This window comes from Crocodylus porosus, unplaced genomic scaffold (assembly GCF_001723895.1).
Source record: "Crocodylus porosus isolate Cpor-Errol unplaced genomic scaffold, CroPor_comp1, whole genome shotgun sequence".
In the NCBI taxonomy this organism is placed as follows: domain Eukaryota; kingdom Metazoa; phylum Chordata; order Crocodylia; family Crocodylidae; genus Crocodylus; species Crocodylus porosus.
Window position 1 is genome coordinate 103,395,876 of NW_017728906.1, and position 11,792 is coordinate 103,407,667.

Here is an 11,792-nt window from a genome sequence, read left to right on the forward strand (position 1 = left end):
CTTCTAAGTTATCTGGACACTTTTGAGCATCCCATTATGTCACCTTATTTTAAGGGTTTCTCCTTAATTACGGAGTGCCACAATGTGTATAATGGCTGTAGGAAGCACATAAAAAGATATATTCCTACTCCCTTATACATGAAACAGTGTAACAAATTGAAGTCTCAGGATGCTTACAGAAGGCTCATGGAGACAACGATCATCTCTCTATTAACTTTACTGGGTTTGGGATCAGTCCCATAGTAAAAATTCCAAATAAAAGTTTTCCTTCAGATGCTGGATGGTGTATATCAATTGCATTTTCCCCAGAAATAATCTCTTTTGCTACAAATCTTAGAGGTCTTTGATCAGTACACTCAATTTCTAATTTATTATCACTTCAAATGAGCACAGCTACTAAACCTTACTATAACTCACTAACTGATTTATTTATAGTAGAACAAGCTGAGTTAATGTACTAACTAATGTACCGCATTATTTTAGGAAAATGTTGCCTGTAACAGTAAACTACTGGACTCTGCAACTACGTACTAAGTGACTTATAGTTTTAATGCTTGGGAAGTGCAAAATTCATTACAGCACCTATTTTTTCTGTGGTATATTATAATTGTCTATTAAACCATGGATATTAGAAAATAATGTCTCTACTTCCAAATGTACATGGTCCATTACAGAAAGAGGCAATTGGGGCAAATACATATGGTAAGAAAATCTCATATTCACAATAAAAATAAAATAATTTATATCGCAAGACCTATTTAAGATTAATATAAGCCAGAAGTCTCTTTTTACAAAATCACCTACAACACACCAAACTTTTGATGCTGAAAAAGCATAAGCTGATGCCAATTTTATCAATCAGAAAAATTTAGAAGAAAATCATCCTGCTAGAAACCTGAGATGACCCATCATAAAGACAGGTGTCTTAACAGTATATGCAGAAAATACAACAAACGTAATGGAAAAGGAACCAAAGGAAAGGAGGCTCCAAAATGTAGCAGTACGCTACAAGAGTAAAAAAAGTGAAGTCTCTTTCTTGCAAGGAATGTACTGCTTTGGGAGCCTCCTCAGTTTAATTAAAACAGCCTAATTAACTAGGGGTAGCTCCCTTGGCTTTCTAGCCAGGGCCTCCCTGATCCTTTTTTGGCTCATAAAGTCAAAGTGTAGAACAGTTTCAGCAACCATCTGCAGTCCTGTATCCACTGCTGATGAAGCAGCAGCCTGGTGGGTGTTGCTGTTTTCATTGGTGAGAATTTTTACTACAAGTGATGCAGTTAGCGAACAAAGGTTTTGAAAAGTGATTAGTAATTTTGGTGGTCAGCCTGCCCTATATTAAAAGGACTTAATTTTATTAAAGTTTCAAGCAGTCATTCTGTGAGCATCAGGACCTTTTTATAAATTTGAAGGTAGACTCCCCAAAAACTGAAATACCCAAAGAAGGTTTGGCTATCTTGACCATGATTCCTATAAAAATCTGTCAATGGCTATCAGTATGGAAGCTCTGATCCTTAGGAGCATAACTTTATGCTCTCTTAAAACTTTGATTGCATGTAGGGCTGGGAGGGGGGCTCATTGTGGTGCTGCCCAGCCCAGCCTGGGCATGGGAAGCAGCTGTCACTGAGCTGCAGCTGCTGAGGAGGGCCCCGCTCCCAGCCCTGCAGCCAGGGCTGGACCCGCTCAGCTGTAGCTGAGGCAGCCACACAGTGGGGCTGGCCTGAGCTACTGGGGTGGGGACCTCCTCAGTGGCTGCAGCTCAGTGACAGGAAAACTGATCCCTGTCAGTGAGAGCAGCCTGGCCCAGCACATATGGGCAGTGGCTTGTTGGACAGTGGACTACCCGGGCCAGCTTGGAGGTGCCACAGGGGCTTATGTGTCTGCAGCCAGCCCCCACGGTGGGTGGCTGCTGGGCTCTGGGCCTTCTGGTACCTCTGAGCCAGCCCGGGCATCCCGACCAGCATGCCAGGACATTCTGCTTTCACTCACAGGGCTCAGCTTCCCTGTCACTGAGCTTCAACTGCTGAGGAGAGCCCCACCCCTGCAGCCCACACTGTGGTTGCCTCGGCCAGGGCTGAGCAGGTCCGGCCTGGGCTGCACGGGTGGGGCAGAGCCCTCCTCAGTAGCTGCAGCTCAGTGACAGCCTGCCAGGGCCTGGCCACATCCCCAGCTTAGCTTCTCTGTGGAGGGGAAGGGAGGGCTGCTCTAGCACCCCAAGCTTCTGGCCTGAGCTGCTGCAGGCATGTGCCTGCATTTCCAGAATGAAAAGTGGATGTCTGTCCACTTGCAAATCTGTTCTATCTCTGCAGGTTAGACTAACCTGCAAAGAGTACATCATTTTGAATGTCTGTCTCTAGCCTAAAAGGTCTTTCTGTGTCTCAATTTTTTTGTCCTGTGCCAAATGCATTCTTGCTGAATGGGAGAGAGGAACAGTGGAAAAAATCCCTGGTCATACCCAGTTCATTCTCCAGCTGACCTTGCAAATAACTGATTTAATCTTTATATTTGTTTAAAATCTAAAGTAGCACATATCAGTTCACCTTATATTTTTATAATGCAAATCACTTTGAGACTGACAAAGAAGAACAGACGTATTGGCTAAAACACAGTAAATCCCAAATGACATCAGTCTTTAGCTGAAACCATGGTGAAATTGTCCAGTTCTTCTGTTTTGGTCATTTTGTCTAAGTGTAGGGAATTTCCTCATTTTCTATAATACAGGGCAGTTGAGGAAGGAAAAAAACACCACAAAAAAATCTCTTTCCTCCCTAAATGTATTGTTCAATGAAGCACTTCATTCTTATTTACTATATCACATACAGACAGAAAACTAAATTGCCATTCCAGTGACTTAAAATTGCCAAAGAAAGTTGGCCTAAAGTCTGCTCCATGTCATTTACATCTCATCCTCACAGAGTACATTATGGGGGTGAAGAAGTGGCATAACAAGAGTAGCCCAGGCCAGAGAGCACTGCACTCCAGCAATCCAGTAGAAAAGGTCACCCAGGAGGCCATTCTGGTGGTGTAAACTCACTACACTAATGACTGGCCTCCAGCCAGCTTCAAGATCATGAAGCTATTTTTTTCCCATGAGTCTCAGCTGTGTTGCTTTTTATAACTAGGTTTATCCCATCAGAGATAAAAAAAATCCTCTTTCCACTGACATAAGTTGTTTGTTTCTACTCTCAAAGACTACAAGATATGATAGTGTAAGACTGATGCAGCTGTGATGATTCAGAAATTATGCAAGAGGATTTCTCAGGATGATCTCTTTTATTGAACCAACTATGTAGTTGGGATAAAGTTAGATCAGCTTTTGAATGCAAGACATTCTTCCTTAGGTTCAATTTTATCCCAACTACATAGTTGGTCCAATAAAAGCTGTCACCTTAGGAAATCCTTGCCTCTTGCAGACTCCATGATAGGAATTTTAGAAGCTTCTAAAATGTATTTTTCTCTGCATGCCAAGCCTGGCCTCATACTAAGGCAGACTGGACTGCCAGCCAGCTGAAGATCTATATGGAAAATAGTATTAATAAAGTGCTGAAAAGATCTAATGGGGGAATACAGGGAAGCTATGGGTGCTGCTATAGGTGCTGCCAGGGGCTAGCTTTCCACTTGCACTAACTGGGCAGAGGAAGACTGGCACAGCGAATGCTGCTGTTGTTGAACATAGTCCCCTCTAGTGCCATAAACCAGTTCATAATAGTCACCTCTCAACACAAGCCCAAAATAGGTACATGAAATCCCATGATGTTACTAAATTGCACTGAAGAGCAAAGCTGATAAGTGCTTGTGACTGTGGCACATATGCAACGAAGTGGGTGTTTCGCCAAGGTTATGAGCATTATGAAGCCAATAATAACAGCCTTGTAACAATGGATGACTTGAGAAGAAACTGTTATTAAACAAAAACCCACTGCAATCTTCTGCTACATGATCATTTTTATCTCCCAGAACACTGACATAGGGTAGCTCAGCTACCAATGCTTACCCTTTCCTGAGCACAATATGCCATCTGCTGATTCACACAAACTTCTGCTCTCTTCCTCTGTTATGTTACATTTCCTTGGATGCTGACACAAGTTTCCAAACCATCCAGTTCCACAAATGCATTGACCACAAGAACAGGTGCCATGGCCTGTAATAAGAAGGAAAGAAATGATGGAAACAAAAGAAATTTTTACCTGAAAAGAATATTAATCCTTCCAGGTGCCTCAGCATGTAATTGGCTGACTGAACGGCCAGGCAAGGCTTGATCTGAATCACATGTTGGTATGGCATTCCTATAATCAAGGCCACATTAGCTTCTTCATTTACCTTGTTCTTATGCTAAGCAAAATGAGACAATAACATGCTGAAAGACTGGGATGTAGCCTCTCAGTTCCCCATTGCTGCTTCTTCTGTCCAGCTATGGCACCCTTCAGTCATCCTATGAGCTGGTTTTGGCAGAAAGGAGTAGCAATTCACCAAAATATTCTGGCCCTTACAAGAAGTAAAGCTAATAGAGAGGGTAGAGAGATCATATCAGCTTAGGGCCTAGCGATGTTAGCTATGTCTACACTACAGAGTTACATTTGGGAAAGACTGGTGAGGTAGATAGCCGTTTGGCTGACTTCTTAGATGACAAGTAAGAAAGGGGCTTGCAAGGGTGGTAGGTGAGTAGAGACAAAGCTAGAGATAGGGAAAGAAATAGGGAACATTTTTCCTCTGGCAGGCAAAAAGTGCTAGAAAAGGAACAGTCTTGTCTTCAGTCCAACCACACTGGGTAATTCACGCTGGCCTTCACACCATCACCAACAATGACAGTCACACACTCCAGTTCAGCAGCTGAAAAATGTGACTGCTACTTCCTGCGCTGCTGAATGGAGGGAAAGGAGGCAGTCCACAGATCACATCATGCAGCAAAGGTGACTTCAGTGAAAAGTATCACAATGAGCTCCTTTCACAGGCACAGATGGACCTACATTTTGGAGGTAAGGCATGAAGTCCTAAGCAGAGAGTGTAGGAGGAAAGATGAGTGGAAGGACAGCAAACCCACAGGAATTCTCTGAAGAAAGGATAAAACACAGGAAGAAAGGGAACAGAAAACATACAACAGAGGCTGGGGGATGTGGGCAATGCAATGAAGGGAAAAGCAGATTAGCTAATATAGTTAGAGCGAGCTCTATACCATATAGCATTTCTGAAGTAGCAAAGGGGAATTCCCTTTGTCTAATATATTTGGAATGCCTTGAACAAGTACACATAATTGATTATAACAACATAGGCGTGTTTACAGATGTAAAAAAATCCCAGCAAAAATGGCACTTTGCTTTAAACTCCATGCAGCCTCACACCAAGCCCAATGCATGCCCATAAGAGGCATCGCATTAGTTGGACCTGGCTCAACCAACGTCTGTATAGATCAGGCGCCTTCCTGGGTTTTTTGGTGCTTTTATCTAATAGCCGATTGAATCAGCTATTAGATAAAAGCACTAAGAAGCCACACTGAAGCACTCAATCTATACAAATGCTGCAGAGCTGGATCAGACTAATGCGCTGATTCTTCTAGCAAAGCTTTTTTTTCACATCTGTGAGCCACCTAATAATGATTAATTTGGGCAGGATTGCTGGTTGTGAGAAAAGAGGCACTAGCTGAAGAAATATGCTGGTGGAATGCATGTCAGGTGAAAGCAGAAGAGCATACCAACACTTTACTTTTACTAAACTGTGTAATTACTCTCCTTCAACTTAACATCAGGCAAAATAGAAAGAAGCCCAAAGGAGGCACACACCTTCTACTGGTTGAAAATGGAATTCTTCAACACTTTATTGATAATCAAATTATTTACTAGTTTAAACATATCAGTCTGAGGTCTTAGAGCTGTTTGTATTCACAGCATAAACACAGTTAGGACAATTTTTGTAGTCCAGTCACACAATAATTACTAGAACATTTACTGATTGTTCTCCATTTTGGATCCTAATAGCTGTATAAATTTAAATGCTCAGTAACTATGACATGGTTCATGTTATGTTAGTTATTTCTGGTTAGCTTTTGTCCATGTATACTTAATGTGGGTTTAAAACAGTACCATTCATAGTTCATATTTATACTTCATAAAAAATCATAGACCTGGTATCTTTCATTTTAAGGAAACTGGCTTTCACCATTTCCAAAAAATATTCCATCCCCTAAGCTTTCATGCTATGTGAATATTTGCTAAAACTCTGATTATTTTTAATGTCTTAGCTTCATTACAATTAATCATAGTTATTACTATCTATACATGATCTATAACATGTGAAAACCCAAAAGCATGTACAAGTACACAGCCAAACACAACTTCCTCCTTGATGAGTTTACAATCTACAGTAAACAGAATTCATATGGAAAAAGCTGAGGGAGAAGAGAATGAACTGAATTGAATGGAAGTTGTTAACACATCTGAAGGTCAGGCTACCACTCATAAATACTGATTGCTACTCAGTTTTAGGACTGCATTAGAAAATGTAGGTCTATGTTTCTACCAAATTTGACTAAGAAAACACACTTAAAAAACATGAACCAAGAGTTCATTTGCTGCAATAGCTCTGAGATATGTAAATTGTATTCATTATAATGGATACTGACCAAAAACCTAAATATGATAATTTACAGAATGTTTTGAGCATTAAAATTTCCAGGTACCCATTCAGGAAAGACAGAGTTAGTTGCAGAGGCAAAGGGTATATATGCTATTAAAAGCACCATTTCTTGTTTTAGTTACTCAGTTATAGGACCTCATGCAAATGGATCCATGTACTCACAAAGCAAGCCTGGAGTAGATACGGGAAGAGCTTTATTACAGATCATGGAATGATACCGGAGAGTAGCCTGAGTCCTTAAGCACCAGTCTATTATGCATGATTATGGTGGACTTCAATTTAGGAGACTTACCAAAGAACTCATGTACCCAATGAAAAATCATTCTTTAACAGAAAGGTATGGTACCCACTATTAGGTAACTGTCTCAGTCCTCAATGTGACAAATGTAGATGAATGAATCGTTTGACAGGAAGGTGTCAACAGCAAGTGAAATGGCAGCAAACAAGGAAGTTTGGAAGCAGTTTGCTGGGAGCAAGGGGAAGAGGAGCCAGGCACCAGATCCTGATCTGGGAAGCAAAGTAAGCCAGGGCTGTCTCTGCATTTGGCTTCCTGGGGTATATCCAAACACGCATGCATGTGCAGTATGCAGTGCTGCAGACTCATCAGTAGCACTGCAAACCACACACGCCACAAATTAGGGCCAGGGACAGACATTACAAATAAACTGGTTTAAGTGATCAGAAACTGGTTTAAACCTGTAACAGAACAGATATTCAGTGCACACAAACCAGTTTGAAAATGGCTGAAACCAGCTTGAGATAAACCTGGTTGTATGTAGTTATCAGACTTAACTTATTTGGCTCAAACCGGTTTATGCAATGTCTGTCTCAGAACCTTTGCCAGTTCGAGTTACATCACACTGTGGGGGAGAGCGAGCATCTTCCTGGCAAGGGGCTGAGCTGTGGGCTTGGGCTGTGCATAGCAGCACCAGGGTGTGGAGCAGGCCAGAGCCCTGCAAGCCCCCACAGCACTGGTGCACTCCACAACAGCTCTGCTGGCCCCACAATGCAGCCCCGCTGGGAAGCTGTGTTGGGCTCCTGCCCGTTGGGCACTCACCGCTTGCTGCTCCATCTGTCATGTGGGAGTGGGGCCCAGCCCCCATCACACATTCTGTGCTTGGGCAAGTTCCTGAGGCTTATGCAGCCCCTGGCCCCGAGACTTGCACTTCTGGAGGAGCTAGTGGATGCCCCACCTCCATTATTTCCTTCCAAGCTTCAGTTGCGGCTGGGCTGGGCAGATCTCCACTACAATGCCAGTGGCCAGCCAGGAGGGAGCTGGCTACAAGCACAGAGCAGCAGCTGCTGGGCTGGGCAGATCCTGCTGTGGTACAAGTGGCTGAATAAGCCCCTTCCTGTTGGGAGGGCACTGGCCCCAAGCACAGAGGTCACTTGCACTGTAGCAAGGTCAGCCCAGCCCGGACGCTGCTTTGTGCTTTCTGCCCACCCCGGCCGCTGCTGGCCCAAGGCACAGAGCGGTGGCGGTGGCCAGGCTAGGCTGACCCCTCTACGGTGTGAGTGACCTCTGCGCTTGGGGCAAGAATCCAGAATTTCTACCAATATTGTATCAATATGCAAAAGGTGAGAGGCAGGATGATCTGGTTAGCCTGACATGAAGCCTAGGCAAGATCATGGAAAAGAAATTAATATAGGATTTAATTATCAAAATGCAAGGGGTTATGATTAGTATCACAAGATTTGTTCCATCAAACAAACCTAATTTCATTCTTTGAAAATTACCAATGGGGTTGATAAATGTAGCTGAACAGATGTGATACATGTTATAATTTTATGAAGTTTTTGAGTCCATTTCTGATGACTTCGTGGTTTTAAAAAAGTTAGTACTGTGCAACATTAATAAAGCATTTGGTAAGCAGATTAAGAACTGACCACCAAACAGATCGCCAACAGTCATCAAATAGTGCTGTTTCAATAGGGGCCAGTTGCATACCCAGTGCTACTCAATTTTTTTACCAATGCTCTTGAAAGGAAATATAAAATAATTGCTGGCAGAATGTGTATATGACACTGTTTGGGATTACAGTAAATGACAAAGGCAAAGAAGTCACAGTGTTTTATCTAGATGGTTTGGTAAACTGGGCCCATTCAAACAAAATTTGATGCAGCCAAATGCAAAGTTAGGAATTCAGGATCAAAGTCTCTACGCCATATGTACAGTTTGGAGAGAATATCCTAGAAAGCAGTAGCTCTGTAAAGGCCTTGGAGATCACAGTAGACAAGCAATTTAGTCTGATCTTCCAGAGAGATACTGCAGCAAAAACAGCTGGTGGTATAACCAGGGTAGTCATACGTAGGAGCAGGCAGGTAATTTTACCTCTGTAAAAGTCACTGATTAAACTGATCTACTGAATACTTCATATAGCTTTGGCATCCTTATTTTAAAATGCTGAAAATTTGAAAGGGGTGTAGAAAACTGCCAGAATAATTCACAGAAATAATTCAAGGGCTAGAGAATTTGCCATACACAGAGAGAGAGAGACTTGAAGAGCTCAATCTAACTTATCAAAAAGAAGACAGAGATGACTTGATTATAGTGCATAAGTACCTACATGGGGAGAAAATTTAGAGTACTAGAGGACTTTTTAAAATAGAGAAAAACAAAACAAGAACCTATATCAGGAAACTGAAGCCAGACTGATAAAGATGGGAAATAAAGTGCAAATTTAACTCTGAGTGATTAACCATTGGGACAATAACCAAGGACTGATGGATTTTCCATCTCAGAATGTCCTCAGATCAAGATTGGATGTCTGAGTCAACATCTTAGTGAAGTATAAGTTACCAGGGTCTTCACCCATGATGACTTGGGTGAAAGTTCAAGATGTGGGCTATACACAAAATCAGACTGGATGCTCTAATGATCTCTTCTGGCTTTAAACTCTACAAATAAATTTAAATGTTGAAATAGCCATTTTAGAAGTCAGGTGGAAAGCGGGACAGGGTGATACTCTAGGGACCTTCTAACATGCTGCACTTTGTGCTGCTCAAATATTGATCTGTGTTAGTGCTAGTTCAAGTTTGGAGCAGTCACACCTCAAAGTTAAAAATCTTCTCTGACTGTCCCCAACCTGCACAGCTTTGACTGTAAATAGGGGCTAACTAGGAGCTACAGCTCTGAGTTGCCATTACAGAGCTGGTGAGCCAGGACAGGCTTCTATCCCTGTTCTAAGTAGGGAGGTGTGAGAGAATGGGGAGAGGGGGCATGAAGCTGGGAGGTGAAGAGTTATTGGGATGGGGGTAGGGAATGAAGTGAGAGGTGGAAAAGGAATGGGGGTGGGGGAAGGGTGGTGAAATGAGGGAAGTCAGCCACTGAAGGATAACAAAAAGTAGTAAAAAAGATAGGAAGTAAATTAAAGAAGATCTCATGTATTACTAAATTGGGATTTGGGACAGGGGTGTAGGGGGTATAGGTAATGCTTCCTGGGGTGGCTGGGAGATGGGAGAAATGAGGGAATGCTCCTTTTGGGGAGTTAGTGCCCCCCTCCCCTAAGAAGGAAACCCCAACTTATGGGAGCTCTGTAGGCTGTTTATATGGGGTTGCACCCCTGGGAGTGGGAAGGTCACACCCCAGGGGGCGGGTGGGATAGTTGGCTTGGTACCAGAACTGCCTGCTGGGCAGCAAAGTTCAGGGGGTGGAAAGATTTCCACACAGAACAGGAGAATGAGGCAGAAACACTGCATCCTGGGGTACTGGAGGACTGCAACTTGGGTGGCTCATGTATGGGGACTGGCCACACATTAATGGAATATAAACCTGCCTGGGGGTAGGCATAACTTAAAGTGTGCTTAAAACTAGTTTTACATGTTACTGTGTGGACAATCCAGGGGTCAAGAGCTCCAGGAGCTGCCTAAAATTAATGTGTAACAAGGCCCTCAGATTGAAGTATGAATTAGGAAAGGGGCATGGTGGGAAGAAAGGATGCACTGGAGGATTGGAAAAGAGTTGGATAGGAGGATGGAGTGGGGTTAGTGGAAGTTTTTCAGAATCAAAGTGTAAGAGTCCATTAGAGACAAAGATTAGGGAAGAAGTTGCTGACAAGCAGGGGCCTAACAAGGAGCTAGACATGGGAGTTGCCACTAAAGGGCTTGTAAGCAGGGACAGGCTTCTATCTCTGTTCTAGGTTGTGGGGTGTGAGAGATGGGTTGGAGGGGCAGGACCATGAGTCTCAGGAAACTCAAAGAAGCAGAAAAGAAAAAGATGTGAGGGCAGAATAGATAAGAGGAAATTCTCAGGGAAGTAGGTTCATTGTTTATTGTTCGGGTTTTGACTGGTTCTAGAGTTGCATGTCTGGGGACCCTAAGTGTCTCTGATGGAGCAAGTGCTAGACGGCCATTGTCAGTAGCCATTTGGAATATAAAAAGCATGAAAAGTAGACATGCAGGAATTTGGAAATGGCCAGTTTTGACTATATTAAAAAAGCTAGCTGTATTGTTTGAAATCACAGGAAGACTGAAAATATATGGCAGCATTATGGTCTAGAGGCTTCTGGTCTGTGGGCCATTATAACACAGAAGAAAAAGTAGTATTATTTTTTCCTACATGGTGTCAAACCCCATAAGACTTATTAATCCAGAGAAATCAAAGGTAGTAGATTTTGTTAATGAAGGAATCAAGTTGGAAATATGTATGGGGATCCAAAAAGTTCAAGTAATACAGTCTTTTGTGGCAGCTGAGCCTCTATTTACAAACAGAATCTTAATTTTTGGAGGACACATTAATTCTAATATGAATGAGTAGAAAGAATAGAAAAGAAATGAAAAGGTGCTGGAGTACTGCAGCATTTAGTTATTCAAGCACCCTGGCTCCCCCTTACATGACCACCTGGATCTCACATGCCACAAACAGTAGCTGCCTGTGGTATATGTGCTGTAGGGTGGCCACCTATTTTAATGTTTTGCAAAGATTTTGCTGAGAAGTAAAAAGAAAAATAAAGTAAAAGTACTTCCTGTAAATGTTTTTAAGAGATGTGGAAAAACACACTGGATGACGGGGTGAAAAGCACCCTGTTTAAATTCACTGATGATACCAAAATTTGGGGTGAGGTGAGCACACTAGTAGGGAGGGAAAGACTGCAGCAAGACTTGGATAGGTTACAGGGGTAGGCTAGCAGAAACAGGATGCACTTCAACACTGACAAGTGCAGGGTGCT

At 42.6% G+C, this 11,792-nt stretch overlaps 1 protein-coding gene across 1 annotated transcript in view; it reads right to left on the reverse strand.

The window, feature by feature from the left end:
- The window catches only part of ITGBL1 (integrin subunit beta like 1), a 290,113-nt gene that overhangs the window by 8,313 nt on the left and 270,008 nt on the right, over positions 1–11,792 (reverse strand). The window contains exon 9 of the mRNA XM_019529696.1: positions 3,989–4,135. Within this exon, the coding sequence (XP_019385241.1) occupies positions 3,989–4,135 (147 nt within the window). The remainder of the gene's footprint in view (positions 1–3,988; positions 4,136–11,792) is intronic.